The sequence below is a fragment of the Drosophila eugracilis genome, unplaced genomic scaffold, assembly GCF_018153835.1.
Source record: "Drosophila eugracilis isolate 14026-0451.02 unplaced genomic scaffold, ASM1815383v1 contig_2154, whole genome shotgun sequence".
Lineage (NCBI taxonomy): Eukaryota > Metazoa > Arthropoda > Insecta > Diptera > Drosophilidae > Drosophila > Drosophila eugracilis.
Window position 1 is genome coordinate 5219643 of NW_024573038.1, and position 22754 is coordinate 5242396.

The 22754-nt window shown below is 42.6% G+C and overlaps 7 protein-coding genes and 1 non-coding gene across 12 annotated transcripts; 3 read left to right on the forward strand and 5 right to left on the reverse strand.

Annotated features, from left to right (window-relative positions):
• Positions 1-53: 53 nt before the first annotated feature.
• On the forward strand, positions 54-4221 carry LOC108113945 (tubulin polymerization-promoting protein homolog). 2 transcript variants are annotated; one of them, XM_017224657.2, is made up of 3 exons: positions 54-177; positions 3344-3746; positions 3861-4221. In XM_017224657.2, the coding sequence occupies exons 2-3, from the start codon at positions 3351-3353 to the stop codon at positions 4041-4043; spliced, it is 579 nt and encodes a 192-aa protein (XP_017080146.1). In that variant the 5' UTR covers positions 54-177; positions 3344-3350; the 3' UTR covers positions 4044-4221. The 2 variants fall into 2 exon arrangements, with proteins under 2 accessions (XP_017080146.1, XP_017080145.1); XM_017224656.2 differs by lacking the exon at positions 54-177 and adding an exon at positions 3033-3098.
• Positions 4222-4968: 747 nt separating this feature from the next.
• Positions 4969-6043, forward strand: LOC108114702 (fat body protein 2). Of its 2 annotated transcripts, none has more exons than XM_017225799.1 (3): positions 4969-5135; positions 5193-5594; positions 5658-6043. In XM_017225799.1, exons 1-3 carry the CDS (start codon positions 4992-4994, stop codon positions 5946-5948), a joined length of 837 nt encoding a protein of 278 aa, XP_017081288.1. In that variant the 5' UTR covers positions 4969-4991; the 3' UTR covers positions 5949-6043. The 2 variants fall into 2 exon arrangements, with proteins under 2 accessions (XP_017081288.1, XP_017081289.1); XM_017225800.1 differs by having other exon boundaries at positions 5196-5594.
• Positions 6002-7295, reverse strand: LOC108114701 (probable tRNA N6-adenosine threonylcarbamoyltransferase). Its single transcript, XM_017225798.1, has 3 exons — positions 7107-7295; positions 6357-7042; positions 6002-6301 (listed from the first exon to the last, which is right to left on the reverse strand). The coding sequence occupies exons 1-3, from the start codon at positions 7219-7221 to the stop codon at positions 6059-6061; spliced, it is 1044 nt and encodes a 347-aa protein (XP_017081287.1). The 5' UTR covers positions 7222-7295; the 3' UTR covers positions 6002-6058.
• A 110-nt stretch (positions 7296-7405) lies between these two features.
• Positions 7406-10540, forward strand: LOC108114668 (coiled-coil domain-containing protein 186). The gene is made up of 7 exons (XM_017225746.1): positions 7406-8190; positions 8351-8470; positions 8535-8598; positions 8660-8814; positions 8878-9020; positions 9081-9261; positions 9478-10540. The coding sequence occupies exons 1-7, from the start codon at positions 7477-7479 to the stop codon at positions 10420-10422; spliced, it is 2322 nt and encodes a 773-aa protein (XP_017081235.1). The 5' UTR covers positions 7406-7476; the 3' UTR covers positions 10423-10540.
• Trnam-cau lies at positions 9303-9375 on the reverse strand. Its single transcript has one exon. It is a non-coding gene; the product is annotated as a tRNA-Met (tRNA).
• Positions 10496-11212, reverse strand: LOC108114670. The gene has a single exon (XM_017225750.2). It carries the CDS (start codon positions 11114-11116, stop codon positions 10550-10552), a length of 567 nt encoding a protein of 188 aa, XP_017081239.1. The 5' UTR covers positions 11117-11212; the 3' UTR covers positions 10496-10549.
• Positions 11213-11367: 155 nt separating this feature from the next.
• LOC108114669 (uncharacterized protein CG45076) lies at positions 11368-12849 on the reverse strand. 2 transcript variants are annotated; one of them, XM_017225748.2, is made up of 2 exons: positions 12791-12849; positions 11368-12459 (listed from the first exon to the last, which is right to left on the reverse strand). In XM_017225748.2, the coding sequence occupies exons 1-2, from the start codon at positions 12834-12836 to the stop codon at positions 11492-11494; spliced, it is 1014 nt and encodes a 337-aa protein (XP_017081237.1). In that variant the 5' UTR covers positions 12837-12849; the 3' UTR covers positions 11368-11491. The 2 variants fall into 2 exon arrangements, with proteins under 2 accessions (XP_017081237.1, XP_017081238.1); XM_017225749.2 differs by lacking the exon at positions 12791-12849 and adding an exon at positions 12532-12590.
• Positions 12850-13880: 1031 nt separating this feature from the next.
• On the reverse strand, positions 13881-20114 carry LOC108114712. Of its 2 annotated transcripts, XM_041818307.1 has the most exons (5): positions 19984-20114; positions 16672-18453; positions 15392-16279; positions 14965-15263; positions 13881-14898 (listed from the first exon to the last, which is right to left on the reverse strand). In XM_041818307.1, exons 2-5 carry the CDS (start codon positions 18442-18444, stop codon positions 14295-14297), a joined length of 3564 nt encoding a protein of 1187 aa, XP_041674241.1. In that variant the 5' UTR covers positions 18445-18453; positions 19984-20114; the 3' UTR covers positions 13881-14294. The 2 variants fall into 2 exon arrangements, with proteins under 2 accessions (XP_041674241.1, XP_041674240.1); XM_041818306.1 differs by lacking the exon at positions 15392-16279 and having other exon boundaries at positions 13885-14898.
• Positions 20115-22754: the final 2640 nt, after the last annotated feature.

Here is a 22754-nt window from a genome sequence, read left to right on the forward strand (position 1 = left end):
TCATACGCCGCTTGTGCCTTTGCTAGCCAGTGGCTGCGCATTTGTCCAAACAGTTGAGTTTCGACATCGACAGTATTCGCGCGTTTGCCTTCAAATAGTTGGAAAATATCCAAGGAATCAAACTAAGTTTTTTTGGAAATAATTGGAGAATTTTGCTACATTTTTAAAAACACAAATGTAAGTTTGAAAAAGCTTAGGGCTAGTTTGTTTATTTTTAAAAATGTTTGTGTATCCTGGACCCTTGATAAGAGCTGAAAGAACAAGGTTTTCCTTTTTTCTAAGAGTTTTCTGTTAAGCATTTCAAGAGCAGATTATGACCCAGTTACCTCCAATCGCGTTCCCCTTTTTTTCCTATTGTTCCTGTGGCATCATTGTTTTCAATTTCCGTTTGAAGGTCTTGTATTAGGCGCAGTTTCCGCGCTTCCGTGTGTATATATGCGTGTGTTTAAATCATCAGTCTCAAATTCAAGCCACCCAAACCCCAGAAACCCCTTCTCTAAACTGGCGCTTGCGCGTTTCCCAGCTCCCAGTGATGTCATCTGGGCTAGTGGTGATGTAGGTATATATTACATACATATATTATGCCTACAGCATAAGTCCCCTAAGTCAATGATTTCTTTATTGCATTGCGTGTTCTATCAGAATCCCCTTTTGCTTCCTGTTTCAACTCCCCCTCTCTCCACCAACTCTCAAAAAGAATTCATTTTAATTTATGCATTCAGTCCGAGGCGCTAATATTTCAGAATGTTTACATACACACAGAGTATACTCATATCGGGAGCAGTATTTCATGTCGTTCCATTTATAAATACACAACAAGATGACCCAAATTTCCCCTTATTCATTTGTTCTCCAGTGATCCGATCCACTTGAGGTAGGTTGGGTTAATAATTATGGGCTGCCACTCGCCCTCCTCTCCAGGAAGTCCATTCTTCTCTACATATGGCTATCTATAACCCATTCATATTCCTATTCAAATTCTGACCATAAATATTACCAATTTGGTTAAAAAACTAATTAAAATGTTGGCAACGAATTCGCAATGCTCGACTGGAGCTGGATGAGAACTTGTTCCCTGCCGATCAGAAATACAGAGAAAGAAACCGAAACAGAGATGGGAAAATGAGAAGAAACAAATTATTTATGGTCTGACAGCAAAAGCGGATTATTTCTGATTTAGACTATCCACGCTCCCCATCAGACTGCCTGATTTTCTGCGGTCATGTTCGCGAGGGGTATGTTGACTTTCAGTTGTCAAAGTATATTAAAAAATTAGTTTTTTAAATATGTAGAAACCAAAAATGTTCAACACATCCTGTGTCGCGATTATCATGGCCAAATCTTAAGATTTGTTTTTCCGGTTTCGATTGTGTTGATGTATAACACCCGCTTTTTATATATTTAGAGTGATTCATCTTGAAAAAATACTAGCAAGTAAATATGTTTGAAGTTTTTAAAGTGTTTATTTTAAAAACATATCAACATCAAAAGGCTATTTCGCTCTTTGATCATCAAGTTATAGTGACTTTTATAGATCGATTTAAAAGCATAAAAGAGCATTCCTTCGTCGTTCTTCTTTAGGTTTTTAGACATCTTAAAGCTCTTCTTGCATATTCCAACTTCTTTTGTCGTGTAGTTTGTCAACTTTTCTTGTTTTCCAGTATTTATGGCTTCCAATTACAAGTAAGGGCGGAGTAAAGGGTTCCATTAGTCTTCTCCGGGGACGGGCTCGGTAATTTGTTTCGTCTTGAGCGGAGTTCAAGTTCAATAACCCTGGTCTTGAGACCAATAAGATGATTAATGGCAGGCAGATCTGGCGATGCATGCAATGCTCTCAATTAACCAGTTGGATTAAATAGATGATTCCGATGGATTATCTGGGGAAATATGGGCTATGAAATTGCCTCACCCCAAAGCTATTTAATGCTGATCCCAGAGCAACGCGTAATCATAGCCCGGCGTAATGAGGCGATGACATAAGCATTGACTCGACTCAGTCACTATTTGATTTGGATTGCGAATGGGGCTTGGGGGTGGTATATATAGCATTTGACATGCTCCATGGGCTGCATCAAGGTCATGGTTGCGAATCGGTTGCAAGCATACCCACCTCCATTTCGATTTGTTAACATCTGTCCGGGCACAAGCCACAGCATCATATCTCACAGATAGAGGACTCCAAACTGGTTACAGTCCCATCTTATCGCCGACTTAAATGGTTCCCCAAACAGCTTCCATCTCTCCTGGGGCTCCGTGTTCCAGCCTTAAGTGGTGCGTAATTAATGGCCCCGCCAATAAATGCTCACGTTTTATTTACTGTTTATGGAAGGATAGGGATTCGGTTGCCCTGCTGCCATACCTTTTCGACTTCGTGTTGGGTAGCCTGTAAACACGACGACAATTTATGCTACAAGCAATTTTAAAACTAAATTATCATCCAAATTTATGCCACGTTCGATGGCCAACAAATTAAGTAAGGTATTTTTGGGAAAGGGTAGGGCATGAGTAATTCTTATCTTTAAATAAATACGAAAAATCATTTAATTTATTTATTATAAAAATAATACCCTAGGGTTTTACTACTTTATTTTTTTACTAACTCAAGAGCACCTGATTGAATGTAAAAGACATGATTTATGTGGCTTGTGGTTATACCCCAGAGCAATCTAAACCTTTTGTAACTGTATGTTATAGACTAATCATAATAGATCTCGCAAGCTACCGCTAAGTTCTGACCCCCATAGAGAAACATGGGTGAGCCAAACCTGTTGACTATTTATTTTTGTTTATTTGGTCTTTGCAAAAAGACGATAATTGGCTTCGTTAGTAGATGGGGGAAACAAACCGATGACGCCATTTCATTATTAGATCTCTCCCAATTTTGCCTTTCGGTTTTCCATCTCTCGAAAAACATCTGAGAGAGCTTTGGGTGGGTATACCTTTGTTATTGTCCAGTATAAACTGTGATATCATTGCGATAGGGAACTGAACAAAATACAGATAAGCTTATTGTAACAGTGCATATGGGAATAGAAGCTCGTTGGTTGACGAAGACAGACGAGACCCACCGCAATGTTGGCCAGTGTTGTGGCCCACAGGTGAGATACTGCGTAGGTGCCTTACCAAACCCATTGCGCAGGAAAGGAAAAGTTGCGTGATAGCAATGGCCGCAACAAAGTAGAAAGTGGAAAACTGACCTATCAGGCTATGCATAATATGTATGACCATTAATTAGCCCCACTCCTTCTTAAAAATGTTATCCTCTTTAATCCATATTAAAGGATCCTAAAGGTTTCTACAGTTAGCAAAATTGTATAACGACTTTAATCTTGATTTTTTTTAGATCCAGCATGTCCGAGGCAGCAGCAGCTAATGGAAGCCCCTCTCCAGCTCCAACTCCTGAGGTGCCTGCGGCCGAGTTGGCCCAATTGGCTCTGGAGGATGAGCCCAAGGTTAGCTTTTCGGATCAGTTCAAGGCCTTCTCTAAGTTCGGGGACTCCAAGTCCGATGGAAAGCTGATCACGCTCTCGCAGAGTGACAAGTGGATGAAACAGGCCAAGGTTATCGACAAGAAGATCACCACCACGGACACGGGCATCCACTTCAAGAAGTTCAAGGCCATGAAGATCTCACTCACCGACTACAACAAATTCCTGGACGATTTGGCTAAGACGAAAAAGGTGGAGCTGTCAGAGATTAAGCAGAAGTTGGCCGGCTGTGGAGCTCCAGGAGTGGTTTCCGTTTCGGTGCGTTTGAAATATTTATAGTGAAAACTTAACAAGTTAGACCATCAAACTTTTCATTGACTCTCTTTGTGTATAATGAAGGACTTAAACTAATTTTGTTTTAACATTTTTTAGGCCGGAAAGGCAGCAGCAGCCGTGGATCGATTGACGGATACCAGCAAGTATACCGGTTCCCACAAGGAGCGCTTCGATGCCTCCGGAAAGGGCAAGGGTATAGCCGGCAGACGCAACGTAGTGGATGGTTCTGGATATGTGAGTGGCTACCAGCACAAGGACACCTACGATAACGCCCATTAAAGAGGGAATCCACCGTTTAATACCGCCCACACTCTCTTTAAACTGACTTTCTAACTTTTGTGTTTCCCTAGTTAATGTCTCCCATTTCGTTTGGTAGCTGCAATAATTTATCCTTGTGTACATAATCTAAGTTTGTGATAATTTAAGTGCTTACAAATAAATTTATATATTTTGATTATGTTTTCAGTTTTTGATTTACTTTATTATGATTTCCTTGCTTTCTCCTTCGATACGTAAAAAATCTGAAGCGGCCCAAAAAAAGTTCAAAAGCAAATCCCAATCAAATTTATATACATTTCATGGACTTGGAATCCGTGTTTGCTAGTCTTAAGATAACAGATAAACTTTTAATATTGAAATTTGTGAAAGAAATTTAAATATCATATACGGAAACCAAAGATATACGACATACATAGATATGTTATGTTCTCATAAGAATTTTGCTTGAATAAATAAACTTGAAAAAGATATTTAAAGTTAATATTTGGATTTAAAAATATGAATATTAGGAAAATAACCAAGCGATGCAGATTTATTTTAAGGTAATACTCTTTGAAGAATAACTCTAGATGTTTATTATAGGGAATTATTAGAAGGGTCTCCTTATATATATCGTATTGAGTTTAGAGAAGTTCTCATTGAAAGATGGTTATTAAGAGATCATTGTATTATCTCTATAATGACATTATCACTGATGCAAAGCTGACATCGCAAAAACCAGAGCGGTGTGAAGCAGACTGAACGCTAGAGCGACCAGATGACGATGGAAATCGATAGGGCGGCATGAGTTTGCATAATCCTAACCCAGAGCAGGTGGAAAACTAGCTATTGATTGCAGCCGAACCAAAGTCACTCAAAGATATATCATATAACCCCCGGAAAATTGCTATAAAAGCGGTGATCGGTGCTATTCCAAGTCAGCAGTGCAATTGAGGAGCTCTGAGCTTGATGAAGCCACAAGGAATACAACCGACTACTACAAATATCAGCCAGACCAAGATGTCCTTCCGCGGAAAGAATGCAGTGGTGACCGGCGGAGCTGGAGGTATTGGTCTGCAGGTGTCCAAGCAGCTGTTGGCCGCCGGTGCAGCGGTAGGTTAATTATATAAAGCTTTATATAAAGTCAATGTTCTAACCTTTGTTTCCCAGAAGTTGGCCATCATCGATCTGCAGGATAATCTGGAGGAATTTGTGAAGCTTCGAGCTGCCCATCCAACTCAAAGTGTAATGATCGTCAAGATGGATGTGGCCAATAAGAAGGGTGTGGAAGCGACCTACGAGGAGATAGCCAAGACCTTCGGCAACATCGACATTGTTGTGAATGTTGCTGGCATTTTCAATGACAAGGATGTGCAGAGAACTCTGCTGGTGAATCTTGGAGGGATCATCAACTCCACGCTGAGCGCTTTGCCCTACATGGGCAAGGATAATGGCGGAAAGGGTGGAATTGTGGTTAACATGAGCTCGGTTGTGGGTCTTGATCCGATGTTCATCATTCCCGTTTACGGAGCCACCAAGGCGGGCATTATCAACTTTACCAGATGCTTGGCGGTAAGAAAAATCTTCCTAATATCTCTTCAATCCAGTTTTTAAGTTTCTATCTTAATCCTTTAGAACGAAAAGTATTATCAACGTTCGGGCATCAAGTTTGTGACTGTCTGTCCTGGAGCTACGATGACGGACATGTTTACCAACTTCACGGAGAAGATCATCTTCCCGGAGACTAGTGACGAGACCTACAGGATTCTGGATAGGTTGAACAAGCAGAGTGCCGCTGATGTCTCTCGCTGCATTCTGAACGTTCTGGAGAAGGACAAGAACGGAGCTGTCTATGTCATCGAGGGAAAGCGCGTTTTTCCCTTGGAATTGAAGCCCCAGTGGACAGGCAAGGAGCAGGCCCTTTAATCGGAGACATTTTCTCCATATCCTAAACACACACATTTACAAATTTGATCATATTACAGGAAGTAGTTATTTAATAAACAAACGAAGCACACTAATTAGTCCTTTTGTGATTAGTCGTCCCGCCAGCTGACCAGCACTTCGTCCGTGCGGTATCGCTGTGTTACAAAAGCTTCTTCCAGGGGCATCCTGGTGCCAGAGCGGAACATCTCTGCTCCGGCATGGGCAATCATAAGACCATTGTCTATGCAATAACGTTCATCGGTGGCGAAGAGTTTGCCTCCACGCTCCTCGCACATAATACGCATCATTTCTTGGAGTCGCTCATTGCAGCCCACTCCTCCTACTATCAGAACCTGAAATGGGAATAAGTTAGATACTTATATTAAAGAAGGATAAGGAAGAACTCGCCTCATTAGAACCACAGTGAGCCATGGCCCGCTCAGTGATCTCTACCAGCATGGCGAAGATGGTCTCCTGTAGTGAGTAGCACAGATCCGCTTGGGTGTAATCTGTGACCTCTGCTTCCTGCGGCTTCTTCCTTTTATTTTGTCTCTTTCCCGGTTCAGCCAGATCCTCTATATACGAAAGAATTCCAGAAAAGCTTACATCCATTCCTTTGACTACATAGGGCAGTTTAATATATCGACTGCTATTCTTGGCCAGCTGCTCGATGTTGTATCCCGGACTGGGATCGTTAGACAGCTTGATGATGCGGGCAAATCGATCCAAACAATTGCCCACGGCGATGTCAATAGTTTCTCCAAAGATACGATATCTCTTATTGGAGTAAGCAATAACCTGGGTATTTCCACCGCTGACATAGAGAACGATGGGGTTCTGGGCACCGGTAATTAGGCGACCCATCTCGATGTGGCCAATGCAGTGATTCACACCCAGGAGTGGGATCTCCCACAAAAGTGACAACGTGCGGGCCACAATGGCTCCAACGAGCAGAGGAGGGGCCATTCCTGGACCTTTTGTATAGCAAATAACATCCAGATCGGAGTGCTTTAATTGGGCTTCCTTTAAACTGGCTTTCACCAAGCCCAGGATGGCTTCCCTATGATGTTTGGCCGTCTCCTTGGGAAGGAAACCTGTTGAGCAGATTTTTTTAATAACATCTCTATAAAACGCCGGTTGGTTAGAAAGTTGTTTTACCTTCTCCTGGTGGGGTTATATATGTTCTCCTTACATTGGCCAGTACTTCACCATCTTTAATTATGCCCACGCCAATTTTATTGGCACTGCCTTCAATGCCCAAAGCGCAAACCATGTTTTAAATTCTAATAAGAAATCTTAAACAAGCGATGTAAACAATAAACAGTGTGACCCTGGTTGATTACTCTATAAAAGCCGTGGTAAGAATGGTCAAAATAGGGCTGCCAACTCTTTTGACATATCAGCTGCTTTGCAAATATTTTATTTGTATATATGTATAGTATGTATATATATTTCAGTTGTATTGTATCGCAAAGTACGCGAATTCCTTTGTAAAATTTGAATAAATGATAGAATAACTAGATCAACAATGGAATCTGCGCAGGCAGAGCAGCCGGCTGAGGTTGAGAGCCCGGTGAAAATGGAAAATGGGGATACAGGCCGGGGTTTAAAAAATTCCGAAGAGAAAACAAGTGGAGACGTGGAACCGAAAGCGGATTTTATTAAACAGCAGATGGAAGAAAGCGATGGGAAATGTGAGCATCCGGAAGACCAACTAGCAGACCAGGATGTGCCCAAAATGGAGCAGGATCTTAAGGCAGCCGTCTTAGAGCAAGTGCCAATAGAAGGGGATGGAAGTAGCATGCGTTTCCAGGACTTGAAAGAAAAGGAGGAGGATGTGCAACAAAATACATCAAAGCCCCTGCAGAACGACATTCTATCCCATGTTCACTGTTTGGCCCAAATAGAGGAACAGCGGCGTAACTATGAACAGCAGTTAGAACAACTACGCACCTCTAACATCCAGAAGGATAACATGATCACCCTTATTCAGCGGGAGAACGCTATACTGGGTAAAGAGAAACAGGCCTGTCGAAAGGAAATGGACACGGCCAACAAGGAGAAAGAAGCCACAGTCATCAAGTTTGCTATGAAAGAGAAGCTACTCATCGATGCCAAGAAGGAAAAGGAGGTGGTGGAGAAGCAACTAGCTGAAGCCAAAAAAGAAGTCAAGAGTGTGTTTAGTAAATTCCAGTGTTTAAATGAGGAGAAGTCCCGCATGTCGTACGTTATCGAAGAGAAGGTGGGTGGAGATGTTTTATAAAAACTTTTATAACTGGAACCCATGCACCTATATTCACCAAATCATTGGCCGTACTTTGAGTTATAAAAGTTTCAATTATGGAAGTTCGACTACAGATAAATAACCTCTTATCATCACCATTTTATCTCCGTTTTATCAGTGTAACGAAGTCAGGAAGTATCAGCGCGAGTGCGAAAAGTACAAAACAGAATTGGGTCATCTGGAGTCCAAGCTAAAGTATCACATAAACAAACTCAACATCGAAACGGAAGCTAAGGCGGTAAGTAAAGTTTAAATAAGTGCTATATTCTATTATAATTAATTTATTTATATTCTCTATAAAGGTTGTAGAACGTAAACTGGAAGAGGAAAAGAATGCGCCCAACAAGCTGGAGGAAAAGGCCAATGGTTAGTGGTTTTTACCATTCATATAGATACAAAATAATTAATCTTTCTCTCTTTTTATTAGAAAAACTTAAAATGGAATTCGAAGCCAACACAATACTCTTGAAACATGAGATTACCAGCAAGACTGAGGCTCTGGATAAAGTCACCAAAGAGCAGCTAAGGCTTACCGAAGCTAACAAAGAACTGCAGCATCAGCTTCAGGAGATTACCTCAGAGGTATATTTCATTTGTAAAAATGAAACAGTGTTTTTCTGACTTTTTTGAGTTTCTTGATTATAGCATACTCAGCTTTCAGAGGAGTTTAACCGGTTAAGAGAGCTGCACAATTCGGTCGAAGCTTCCTACAGCGATGAGCTGCTCAACTCTGCAAAACTCAGAGGGCAACTAGAAGAGCTCCAGCTTTTACGTACTCAACATACCATGTAAGAGAAAATATACGTATATTGTTTTCAATAAAAATATAATATCTTTTAAATTTCCAGCAATGAGGAAAAGTTGGCGGAGGAGCAAAAACGAAGCAAACATCTGGAGGCATTGGCCCAAGACAACGAATCAGACCTGGAGCAACTGAAAGTAAAAAAACAGGAGTTACTTACTATTAACAAGGAGATGAGTGAACTGATTGTTCGGCTCCAGAATGATATTTGTTTGGCCGAGGCCAAGGTAAGCAATAATAAAAAGAATTTATACAAAAAAAATGTACATGCCCCGGGTGAGGCTCGAACTCACGACCTTAAGATTATGAGACTTACGCGCTGCCAACTGCGCCACCGAGGCCTTGAATAACCAAGGATTCTAAGAAGGCTGTATTAATGTTGATATAAGATACATTCCAAGAAATGCAGTTCAAGGATCTAATATCAGTGTTTTATTTTTTAGGCTCAAGGTCTCGATGCTGAAAACAACTTACTCAAGCAAGAGAAGCTCACGTACGACACTAGGTACAATCAACTAGAGCAGCAGCTTAATACGGAGGCATCAGAAAAGAACGAGGAGCGACTGCTGTTAGCCAAGCATTTATCTGAGAAGACCAAGCTGTACGAGCTGACCAAGCAGAAGCTGGAAAATGTTCAGGGGGATTTTGAGGCCACACAGCATAAACATGCCACCGTGCTGAAAGAGCTGCACCGAGAATTAAACAAGTACAAACGAGGGATTACAGAACCCAAAACTCCAATCAGCTACTGCAGCAATTGCCAGCAGGCAATCAATGGTTACCCAACGGAAAATCCTCAACAACGCAGTCATAGCCGTTCCAGTAGCCACGGAAGCCTGCATAGCGGCAGTCGGCGGGCTAGCGAGTCTTCCGAATCGGAAACAGTGGCAAGTAGTGCGACCACTGTGCAACAACCACCACAGCAGCAAGACCTTCAAGCAGTACCGTCCAAAAAAGTACTTGTTGAGCGTATACTCCGACTGCAGCAGGCTACTGCTCGGCAAACGGAACGCATCGAGTTTCTGGAGAACCACACGGCTGCTCTGGTAGCCGAGGTGCAAAAGAAATCTAAGGTGGTGCAGCACTATATGCTCAGAGATCAAACCGCCGGCGCGTTAACTACCTCTCGAAGCGATCAGAACAAGAGCGAGTTGGTTAAGTACGGAAATGGAATCATGGCGGCCATTTATGGAGGATCCTCAAAGGCGGCAGGGGAGAATAAAGCCATGTCTCTGGAACTCTCCTTAGAGATTAACAAGAAGCTGCAAACAGTGCTGGAGGACACGCTGCTGAAAAATATCACGCTGAAAGAAAACCTCGATGTGTTAGGGCTCGAAGTAGATAACCTCACAAGGAAGTTGCGCTCACTGGAGGTCAACAGCAAGTAAATGCCAGTCTTCTTGAACAATGTATTCCATTCCAGAGTCTATCCCGTGTATAGTTATTGTACAAATCGTATGCTTTTATGTTTAAGTGTATAATAGATGTATTTAATATTTTAACAAAGTCCCAGGCTTATAACAATCCATCGTAAAGCTTGGCGCTAACGGGTTTTGGCTGTCCAAGATCAACTCCAAAGTTAACAGTGGGTTTCTCGCCGTCCTTGGCAAATCTGGCTAGTTTGTTGTGGGTTAATTTGTAGTGCACCTTCATTTGGGGATTAGGATTACCCGTTTCCTCCGATACCAGCTCGCGGAGCAGTGGAGGAAGGTCAATCTTAGTGGGCAGAATCACTTCTTCAACTTTCTTTTTGTTGTTCAGGTACTTGGCCTCTTGATCTTGGGGCACCAGTTCGTAATCCGCTTTGTAGCTGGTGCTGTAGATCTCCACGGGCTTCGGTTGGGTTACTCCGCGCCAGGTCTTCTCTACTGTGACCCGCACTTTACGGACTTCTCCAGGTTGTTCGTCCACTGATTGGACCTTCAAAATCCGCATGTAGCAGGGCTCGGGATAGCGCTGGAACATGTTACGTATGAGCAGGCGACCTACTCCCCAGTTGGGCTGATTCGATACCAGCTCCCACAATGTGTTGCCGCGAAAGTCAGTGGTACGACCGAAGTATTTTATAACTTTTTGAGCCATTCTAGCGGATTATTTAACAAGTTTTAATTCAATTTATTAAATTTGATGTTAAAGGTAAAAATATTGCCATTCACAGGGAAAGTCGAACATATGTGCCGGCGGCATTAACAGCTCTGTTGGGAGGTAGCAGAGACTGTAAGTGATGCTATAAATTTGGGCTGGCAATACTGCGCGCCAAAAAAAGGTTTAAAAATTGAAATTATAAAAATTAAGTCAAAATTAATGAAAGAAAAGAATAAAATTCGTTCTAATGTTCTGACAACTCACAGCCACGTAGGACGGACTTGAATGCTTTTACTGTATTTACATAAATAATATTTTCAACTAAGTTTAGTTTGATATAATTGATGTGTTAACTACTTTTAATTCAGTGCTTTATGGAAGTTCTCGCTGATATGGAGTTCGAAGATGCTCGCCTAGCTCTTCTCCTCCAGCCGTGTGGCCCACGCCTACTCCACTGGGTTCAAGGTGCTCCTCGTAGGACTCTTCTTCTCCACCCAACTCCTGACCATCGTGTCCGTGAGCCGAGGGATTGGTACTCTCGTGTAATCCAATCGTGGCATGTTGGGCCGCCTTGGAAGCGTTTACCTGGGCTGCAGCTGCTGAATTGGCCGCCTTCAACGCGGATTCCTTGGTGGCCGCATAGTCTACTCGCGCCTGGTGCAACTGCTCTTCCACTTGTTCCAATCGATTCTTGGACTGACCCACCATCTGGGATTGAGAGGCCAGTTGATTACTTACCTCCGTGGAGGTCTGTTCCGCCTGCTCGGCTACGGATTTGGCATTATTTACTGCTGCTGTGAGCACAGAGATATGATGATGAGCAGCTTGAGCCGTTTGCTGGGCCAATCTGGAGGAGATTTTGGCCGCTTTTAGCTGCTCTAGTTCCCGGGAGAGGGATCTCTGGGCCTCGGCTGCCTGCTGCTCCAGCTCCTGGAGAACCACTTGTTTTCCCACCAGAGCCGCTTGCGCTGTGGCTGCTGCTTGGGATGCGGCTTGAGCCAGGGTGTTCTGTGCTATGTAAGCCGCCTGTTTGGCAGCCGCATGTTGGTTGGTCACCGCACTATGAGCTTGATCTGCTGATCCCTGGGCAATAGAACGTAGACCACTGCCGATACTATAGCCGCCAGAACCCTTACTCGAAGCTGACGATCCCCCACTTCCTCCCGACGGACCGTAGTAGCTTTTGGGGCTGTGTTGTGGCTTCTCTGGTTCTGGAGGATCCACTGCTGGGAGATGGGGCTCAAAATAGCCACCTTGGTGGATTGGTGGCGGCTGCTGAGGCCTGTAGTGATAGCCATTCCTTTTGTGAAGGCGTCCCATTACATGGGACAAGAGGATCACTATAAGGATTTGAATTATTTTTAGTTATGAGCATTTCTAAATGTGTGAAATATAGATGTCATGTAATTTACAAGTTTAAGCTGAGAAAACTATTCCTTTTTCTTTTATAGATATTATATTTACATTTTTAAAATATAATATGTGGAAATTTATGATTTAACACACAGCTATATAATGCACTTATTAAATATTTTAAAACATCCGTATGTTTCATTTTTTATATTGCTTATTGAATCTTTGGTTTGTTATTACTTTTAAATAAAGTTTTTATTTATAAAAATGTCCTTTTTGATCACTTTGCACTCTTGTAAAAGGGGTATCGCGGCTTACCCATAATAAGTTGTGCGAGAAGAAACCGTAATCCTTTGCCGTACATCTCGTTAACGCTGCTAAAACTGCATTGAACTTCAAATTGAATGGAAGTGTCCAATTTATAAGTCTCTCAGAGACGCCAGCCGAGCATAAAGTTTTTCAAGTTGCGGAAAGTCGGATGCGGTTTTTAAATTTAACTGATCACGGGCATGTTATGATTTTCATACTCCAGAGCTATTTGAATGGCTCTGCCCACTACATGGAGTTAGGGGTCCACACACATTGCACCTTTACACCCATTTTTACCGCCATTGAGGAAGCCCGGCGACCGCCTTTGGGCCCAAGATTCGTCGGCGTCTTTTAATGCTTCGCTAGCACGCTTGTTTTGACCAAACGGACAGTGTAAAGTGGTCGGTCTTCTCCGTTTGTTAATGTCTTAAATTTAATTTGCATTTTATGTGCTGCACTACTTTGTAATTGAACTTTAAGTGGCGCTTTTGCCGGGCAACTCGGCGGTGCAACGATGCAGGGAAAGTGATTTCGAGGGATTACGCTTTCAGGGAGATTAACTAGCTAGCGAAATTTCACCATTAACGGACATGGGAAGTCTGGGTAGAGTTTTCCAATCAAAATTTAAATATAATTTTAATTGGAAAATTATATAATAGAAGTATTTATTATAAAATATACTGTGGGAGTAACTCTCATTATATAGGTTTAAAAGCCGTTGAATAATAATTAGGTATATAAGTGCCGCCATGTAAATCTCTTTACCGAAAAGTATTTGTAAATCAACATTTCTAGAGATTTCTAGATACAACTTTCGGTCATGTTTGATAATACAATCTAGTTTTAAAATCTCTGTAAGTTAACCACTTCCAAAAATGTATATCAATACTTTATAATTTTTTAAGGCGATTCCAAAACTGGAGATCTAAAGATTTTAGAAAATCTGCCTATGTATTTCCTTTAAAGTAAATATTATTTTTATTATTTCGCTTTTTATCCAAAAATATAATAAACTCTCAAATTTTTTATATAAATTATTTTTTATTTAAATACATAATTATAAATTTATTACAAATATATAAATAAATTAATTATGACAAACACTATTTTACAAGACAAAATCGGAACTCAGATGTACAAGTTATAAGTTACAATTAATATCAACAAGTGGTGACGCGTCGGTTGTGCGTCTTCAATTAAGTAACATTTGTGGGCCGCTAATGAGTGGATCAACAGGTGAACTGAAGTGAAGTGAAGGGGCGCACTGTGGGCGCATAATATACAAATATAACAAAATATAACAGGTAATCAAAGAGACATTCGTAATAAATAAGAGTGATAAATACGATGACGAATGCCACAATCGAAACTATTCGTAATCGAGAGTGGCAAAAGTTTTGAGAGATGGCTTCGGTCAGAAGTGGAAAACGAACTCGTCGGAGGAGGATGTGTCATCTGGAATGGATCCATGATAGGCAGTAACCTCCTCCTTTTCATCCTGCTGCTCCGTTAATCATTGGTAGCTCTGGGTGATCTGTTGGATCCAGGGCAAGTAAGCGGACACCTTCACGTAGACTCCAGGAACATTAACCTGACCGCATCCGATACCCCAAGACACCACTCCGACCACGTGCATAGCTCCATTCCTGTCGCACACCAATGGACCGCCGCCATCACCCTTGCAGGCATCCTTTCCCTCTTCTCCGCCAGCGCACACAAATCCGGGATTCAGTTTGTAATTATAGCCCAGTCGGGTGTTCCTCAGCTGAGACTCGCACTGCTGGTGCGACAGGATTGGCACATCCACTTCCTTCAAGATGTTCTGGTACTTTCCGTGTTCGCCAAAGGCATCCTTGCCCCATCCAGTAGTCCAGCAACGAGCTCCAGTGAAATCAGAATATTTGTCGGGCAGACAGGCGGGACTGATGTGGGGGTTCTTCGTGAAGTCCACGGGCTGATCTAGTTTCAGGACGGCCAAATCGTTGTCCAAGGTGCCAGCATAGTACTCGGGATGGATGTGCACAGAAACCACATCGCGTTCGATGTAGGGGAAGAACTCCACATCATGGTTGACATCCCATTCACCCAGACGCACACGAAGATCAAAACCATTTTGACTGGAAAAGAAGAAATATCAAGTTAATCCACTGAAAGAAGATATTTCTAGAAGGGCAAAAACTTACGATTTAATGCAATGGGCTGCTGAGATGATGTGCTGGGCATCGATGAGGGTACCACCGCAGGCGTAGATCGACTCCTTGGGGTCCTTCTTCAAAATGGCCACATGCCATGGGTACTCGCCGAACTCACTGTCGCCGTCGACGTAAACGGGATTCTTGATACGACCGGTGATTCCAGCAGCGTTCCTCACACCACAACGACCAAATTGCTGAGGAGGAGCTTGTGGACGCAGGGGACGACGGCAGCAGACTTCGTTGATGCGGCAGGTCTTCTCCACGGGTCGGTTGCCATAATAAGCACGCTAAAAGATATTAAGAAAGGATGGAAAAGTTAGTTAAAGTTAAAAGGATGAGAAACTTGAAATCCAATCAGAAGGGCCAAGCTTCTGGGGAGTTGAGGAACTAAAATGCTTTATCAACACATGGTTACCTGCTCCTCAGGAGCTGCTCCCGCCCACACACTATCCTCAACGCTCCGGCGTCTGCGATCATTGGGGAAAGTGATTCGATCACTGCCAGCTGCCGCACCAGGTGCTGGAGTGGGAATGTTGTGAAGAGGTCCCAGGGCTAACTGCTTGCCACGACGTCCAGAATTTGATGGCCAAGAGGGTTCACCGCTGCTCACATTGGCACTTCGTTCCACATGCTGCGAGTACTCGCCAAAGCCCCCGAAATCAGGACTAGAGCCCGGATATATCGAGTTAAAGGAGTTGTCATAGGGAGACGACTCGTGGTGATGATGATACTGAGCAGGTGCCGATGGACCACTGTGGTACTCAAAGATCGGAGTACTTGGAACCATTTCCACGCTGAAATGGGGACCAGGACCAGATCCTCCATAGTAATGGGGATACGAGTGATGGTCATGATGATCGTGGTGTCCATGGTGATCGTAATCGTGATGCTCATAACCACTATAGTGATCGTGGTGGTGGTAGTGATGGCTATACGTTTCTGTGGGTTTCCGTTTAAAGAAATCTCCCACTTTCTGGATCAGATTTGCATTCGGTGTTACATGGAGATTGACCAGCGGCTTCACCACCTTCTCACCATAATCTGTTTTGGCAACCTGCACTGAAACCAGAGGATTCACATTCACCAGACCGAGATTAAGGCCATTCGGACCAACTGAACCAAAGTAAGGGTTCTGAGCGGGTACATGATCACCCAAGACATTCGAGGGATAACCTCCGTATGCGCCAGCAGGATAGGGTAGACCAAAGCTCACACCATAGGTGGGCAGCACTTTTCGTTGGATCAGCTCGATAGCCTGGAGAGCGGGCAATGCCAATGGAGATCCTGCGAGCGGCAACTGTCTCTATTTTTTGAATGGGAAAACATAAGAACGCTAGAGGTGGAGTTCCATTTCCGTTTGCCGGATGCAGGTTGCAGGTTGCAGGCGTGCGATCACAAAGGTCGTGCTTGGTTAGCTTTAGTTTAGTTCTGGGATTAGTGACTGGTCTAATCGGAACCGATATGCACTCTGGTAGTTTAGTTGAGCTTGGAGCGTTGAACGATGGGTGCAGTTGTCAGATTGGTTTGTTTGGTTGATTGATTGATTTATTGGTTGATTGGATGTGTGTGTGTGGGGGCGGAGGAGCTCTACTAGAACTCGATTAGTGGTCCATGTGAACCATGTGTGATTTGGCATTAGTCGGGCACTACCTAAACTAGGACTAGGGTCTTCTTTAGAGACTTCAATGAACTTACCCCTTGAGCATCGAGCGAGAGATCACTGGCTTCCTCATCCTTCTGGTCAGCATCAGCCTGGCGACGAGTACGCTTCTTGTCATCCTTGTCGGACTTCTCCTCAGCCTTCTTTCCCTCTACCGGGGTGGTAGCATTGGCGGACAGAGCATCGTCACTCAGAGCTTCAATATCCTTGCCCAGGTTACGGGGATCGATAGGCAGAATGAGGTCCTCCTTGCGTCCAATACGATCGGCTGCTGGGCACTGGGAAATGGGAACGCACTGGCAGTCCACGATCTGTTGACGAGAGGTGTCATAGCCACTCTGGTACTGTCCTTGTGCGCCAGAGTAACCACCGGAAATGCCATTGTACTGGTTGGAGGCTCCACCCTGCAGTTCCTTCTTGTAGTAGTCGGGGTTCTGGCTGTGATAACTAGAGCTGGGTGATCCACTGAATCCGCCAGAGGCACTATTGCCAAAGCTGCCAAGTCCAGAGTTAGGTTTGTACAGATCACCAGAGTTTGGTTTGTACAGATCTCCGGTGGGCTTCTGGGAAATTCCAAAGCCGTTTTGGGAAAGGAGTCCACCCTGAGAGGCGCCATTGAAGCCAGCATTGAAGGCATTCGACTGAGAGTAGCTGGATCCGGAAGTGGTCTGAATCGATGGTGTGTAGGTGGCAGAGGATTGGGCCAAGGCACTGAAGTCCGTGTTGATGGTCTGGCCAGCTCCAATGGGAATAGGCACACTGGGAACCTTGGCACCCTCGGCGCCCTCAACATGGTGATAATGATGGTGCACATGCTGCTGGAGAGCATCAACGGGAGCTCCAACCACCACTTTCGTGCTGGAAGAGGTGGCCGAGGAGGAGGAAGCTGACGATTGCTGCGAGTAGAAACCATTGGGAGCAGAGTTGGCACCCTGGATGCCACCTTCGGGGTTCTCAAAGTTATAAGGAGGGATTCCGTTTGAAGCACCAGTAAAAACGGGTCCGGCACCCAGGGAAGGTCCACCGGTGTAGATGGGGCCTGGTGGCTTGCTGTCGTAAATCAGAGCTCCGGGAGGTGGTTTCGTGTAGGTGATGCCATCGGATGAGCCATCAATGGCGGATGGTGGAGGATGCTCCAGGTAACCACCGGGTCCAGTTGGCCTGTAAGGTCCAGACATTGGCTTGTAGGGTCCCTCGTATCCCACCTTCCTGGGAGGTCCAAAGGAGTTCACGGAGCTGGGTGGAGGTCCGAAGGAGCCTGATGGTGGTCCGTAAGATCCGGGAGGTCCACCCATTGGTGGACGACCACTGAAGTAACTTGGTGGAGGCATGGGCTTAGCTGGACCGTAGGGACCACCACTGAATCCGGATGGTGGAGGAGGGCCCTGGGCGTAGATCGTCGAGTAAAATGGTCGCTTTTCTTCCACATCGCAGCTCATGAGTCCCAAGCCACACAGTTTATCCCGGATAAGATTACGGGCTTGCAGATCATTTCCCTGTTGTAGAGCCTGATCGATATTTCCATCAGCATAGACGGCATCGTACTCCCCGAGATTGCGACCCTCCCGGCGAGAGTTAATCAGCTGTTCAATGACCTCATCAATCTGGGTGGTGCTGTTGCTTTGAATGGCTTCGTGGACCAGGTATCGCCCCTGGATGTCGGCTTGTTCGGCGGGCTTTGTGTCTACAGATCGGCGGCTGGGCATGGCACTCTCCATGGGTGCCCACTCATTGCCCCAGCTGGATTCTTCGGCCAAGGAGGCGGTGGCCAGCAGTACAACTGCCAACAGGCTAGCTCTTATTCTCATTGTAAAGATCTGAAAGGATTAGATTGATATATAGACTTTAAGTAAAGATTTTTAAAAGAGTTAGTGGAATATAAAAATAATAGCAAAACTATTACAAATTATTAAGATCATGAACCTAACTCAAACTTTGCAGTTTATGAACTTTATTTAAATGTTTAACAATCATAAAAGATTGGTTTAAATCTGTTGACAAATCATAAAGTTAATGGTTTCCTTGCCTTTTATTTTTGAGTGGAAAATAAATGAAGAGGTTCAGTCATGATTGGTTATGACATAACTGGCAAGCTTGACACCATTACCCCAAGTCATTGTGCCAGTTTACATTTCTCCAACCATCTTTGGCTTAACCAATCCGTAACGAAACCGACTCCGAAGTCGAAACCGGTTAACATCACGAAATCTTCACCGTGACTCAGACTCTCGTATAAGACTTTTACTTTCGTTGGAGGTCGCAGACCGTCGCACTTAATTGCTTGATTTTGTACGTTACTTTTGCTCGAAATGCGAGACAGAGAGGCGGGATGACTTCAGGTCCCTGTGTAGTAATTTATGAGGTAATTTTCCTCCAGTTTTAGCAAGCCTACGAATGCAATCCCACTGGCGACCATCGCTCAAGTTGATCTCCCGCCCTGACAGCCACTTTCCGCTTCGTGTATCTTTTATTTTGTAAAATTCACTTTTCTTTTCAGCCTTTTTTTTATGGCCGTTTGCATTGCAGTTATGTCACCGGCTCACAGCGAGGGCGGATTTGTAAAAGATCGACTACACTTTGAGAAAATATAAGTCATAAAATTTTCTAAACTGGGTTGAACTGATTTTTAATGAGTCGATTTCATAATTGATTTTCCAAACCTTTCTTAAAACTTGCTAATTGCTAATAACAAGAGCACACTTTTAATTTTTAATAATTTCAGGAACTACGTCAATAATGGGTTAAAAAACGTCAAGATTCTTGTGAATAATTAATGTAGCGATTTTCATAAAGCAAATAATTTTCAAAGGAACTATATTTATGAATTTATCAAAATATATAATATAATTTAGACCAAAGATTTTCTAATTATAACCTTTCTCCATAAAATCTTCACCATTCATATATAATATAGCATTATTTTTAATTTTTTCAAGTGCTTTAAAAATACATTTTCAAGTTATGTAAATGTATCCCATGGATAGCTATCTTTAGGATTTCTCAAAGCTCTGCTCTTTTAACGGAAGTTGTGTTCAGCGTTGCATTGCAAATTACCGGCTCTTTTTCTTGGGTTTTCTTTGGCGAGAAATGCTCGTAAGCGACGCTAAATGCCGATTGGCGGAGTTTGGAAAATTTTTTTTTAGGTTTTTCCTTTGTATTCGCAGTGAAAGTTTTGCTTTTTGATTGGCTTAATGATGCAAAGTCTATTGGCCAAGAGATTTTATATTATATGTATATATGTGTGAAGTTATATTTTACATCCATAATTTTAACTGCTGGAGACTCACTAACTAGTTTGCTTTCGGTTCACTGGAGTTCACTGTGGTAAATTCGATCACTTCACTCACCTTTTTTTTGTCAAGTTTAATAATCCAGTTGGGTAATTATCACTGTTGTTTTGATAATCCTTATGCAATTTGTAATGTCTGTTATCCTTTCACTTCACTCACTTTCTGCACCGATTGTGCTTTTCGTTGGTCTGCAGATCGTTCACTGATTTCGCTTTCGTTGGCCGCGCACATTTTATACAAAAGCTGCGCATGCCCAGCGTCGACTTCAAGCTCCAACGTTTCTCTGTCTCTTTCTGGAGATATACATCTCTTTTCCACTTTCTGGCCGCTTAAGTTTTGCGAATCGGTAGCCCAAAACAAAAGATACAAAAGCGGCAGCAGCGACAATGTTTGGCAACCGCTCTTTCTCACTCTTGATGTTGATTTTGGTGGGCAATCATTTTTCGTCTGGGTTTTTTCTCAAATCCCCAATTCTGCTAAACTACTGGAGGTCACTAAACGAGGGTCTAGGCGGAAATATCACTTGGGTAGCATCATTATCAGTAAGAAAACTCAAAAACTCCAAAATAAAACTATCACTCACTAGTGCCTGTGTTAAAATATCCAAATTGGTCTTTGTTTTTTAACGATTTTAACCAAAATTTGTATAAACAAATTTAGTTTCCCGGAAAGGCGTTGCTTGAGAAACCGGGATTATGCAATTCTGCAATTATGAATTGGGTCAGAGAGGAGCAACAGCCGAATAATAAAAACATCATGAAAAGGGGCAAAATTGGGCATTGCCTCAAACCGGATCTTTTGGCATACATTCATCTTTCCCCGTCTCTTTTCTCCGTATATATCTGCCTCACTTTTCGGGTGCAGTTCAGTTAATACCGTCTGGTTTTTAACCCATGGTCAATGCAAACGTCATCAGTCGGTCATTCGTTTCGTTTTCGTTTTGCTTAAGTTTTTTTTTTCAAAACCCTAGCCCATAGTGATTCAAAAGTGCTTTGCGGAATTACCCGAAGTTCATAAAAATTAGAGACATTCCCCCCTAAACTTATTCACGATGATCACGTTCGCGTGCCACTACCTCAAATCCCAAATCCCGAACATTATCATGTCGTTGTGTTGTGTGTGGTCAGTGCTGTTCGAAGTGACTCTCATTGTGATTCAGTGGACCCAGTGGCTTCGTCTTGTGTTACTGACCTTGGTTCGATGAGCTAGGAGTCGTTTATCTAGCCCCCCCTCTACTTAAGTGGCGTTTTATGTTAAACATTCCAAGAAAGTTGATAATGAGCAGATCTTCGAAAATTATGCTAATCACTTCGATTTGCCGGAGTTGTTAGTGTCGCCACTCTCTGGGTTGTTTGGCAAACACCTCTCGCGGCTATTTGTTCGTGATTAATTCGTGGAGTTTTTATCAATCAGCGTAGCGTGTGGCGTAGTTTTTGACCATCGGGTTTTTTGTGACTCATCCGTTGAGCACTTTGGGCTTTTCGAGCATTGTTTGAAGGAGGTGCGTCGAACCTGAATGGCATAGATTTTTAATTCCGTTAATGATAGTTTGGTTTACTCTTTATAATGGGTATGTGGGTATTATAGAGTGTGTTAATATATTATATAGTGATAGATTTTTGAAGTAGTATTAGTTCTTAAGCTTCAGACTATGCTCAAGATAGAAAAATTTCTACTTAAAATAATACTTTAATAGAAACGCAGGAAAATAATTTGTAAGGCCTTTTACTGACATATACAAGAGTGGAAATTTATAAAAATATTTAAAAAATCTTAATATTTTATATGTGGTTCTATGACCTGTTAATCTATTATGATTTATTTTAAGTGAAGGAATATATCAATGTAAGGTATAAAACAATAAATCTATTAATAAATATATTTAAGATTGGTTTTATAATCTATATATTAATCGTATTAATCCAATGGCTTAATAGTAATTAAAAGTAATAAAGGGTATCTAATACTTCGGCTTGCTGTAATTTTAAATGATTTTCCTGATAAAACAATTTTTGGTAGTGAGCTCAAACTTAGCTATTGGTAAATCCCAGTAGTTGATGAACTGAACTTGAACTTGGACCTCGACGGCGACATTAAATGCCAGGTGGAGAGGTGTAATCCGATGGGGTTACAGGTTCAGGGGCTCGTTATTGGAACTTCATTCGAGATTTGGCATATATATTCATTTCTATTTAAGGAGCGCTCCAACTTTTTGCACATTTCTTGGGCCGCAGTGTTACAACATAGTTTATGTTAATTATGGCCAGCTTGTTAATTGTTTGGCCAAATGGATTTGTGTGGGAATCGTGTTTGCTCCACTTTGTTAGCTTCCTCTGGTTGAATCACTCTCTCCCTCTCTCTCTCCCTCTCTCTTGGTAAACCTTTCTGTCTTCCTTCTTCTCACACACATTGTCGCAGTTCAAGACCAAAAAAAGCAAAAACAAAAATATTGTCACTAGCTCAAGGCTGGACTGTCGACTCCCCGACTTAGATTTGTGTCAATTGCTCAACAAGTTGAGGTCTTCCACCCCACGCACAACAATTTGGCAATCTCTTTAAGCCAACCATTATTTATTGGCTTTGGATTTGCAGCTTAATTTTTGCTGAGATACAAAATCTACCCACCCATAAAGAGTACATCAATGGTTATTAACCGATTGTAATTTAATTAAATTATGTAAAGATGTTTACTGAGCTTAAACAGTATTGTTGTGTTTATTATTATTAAGTTAGTTCTACTTATATTTTATTAAAGCACATATAGGTTTGATTTTAATTTACATTTTAAATAGAAACTATTAGGGTTCTAATTAAAAATTTTTACGTCA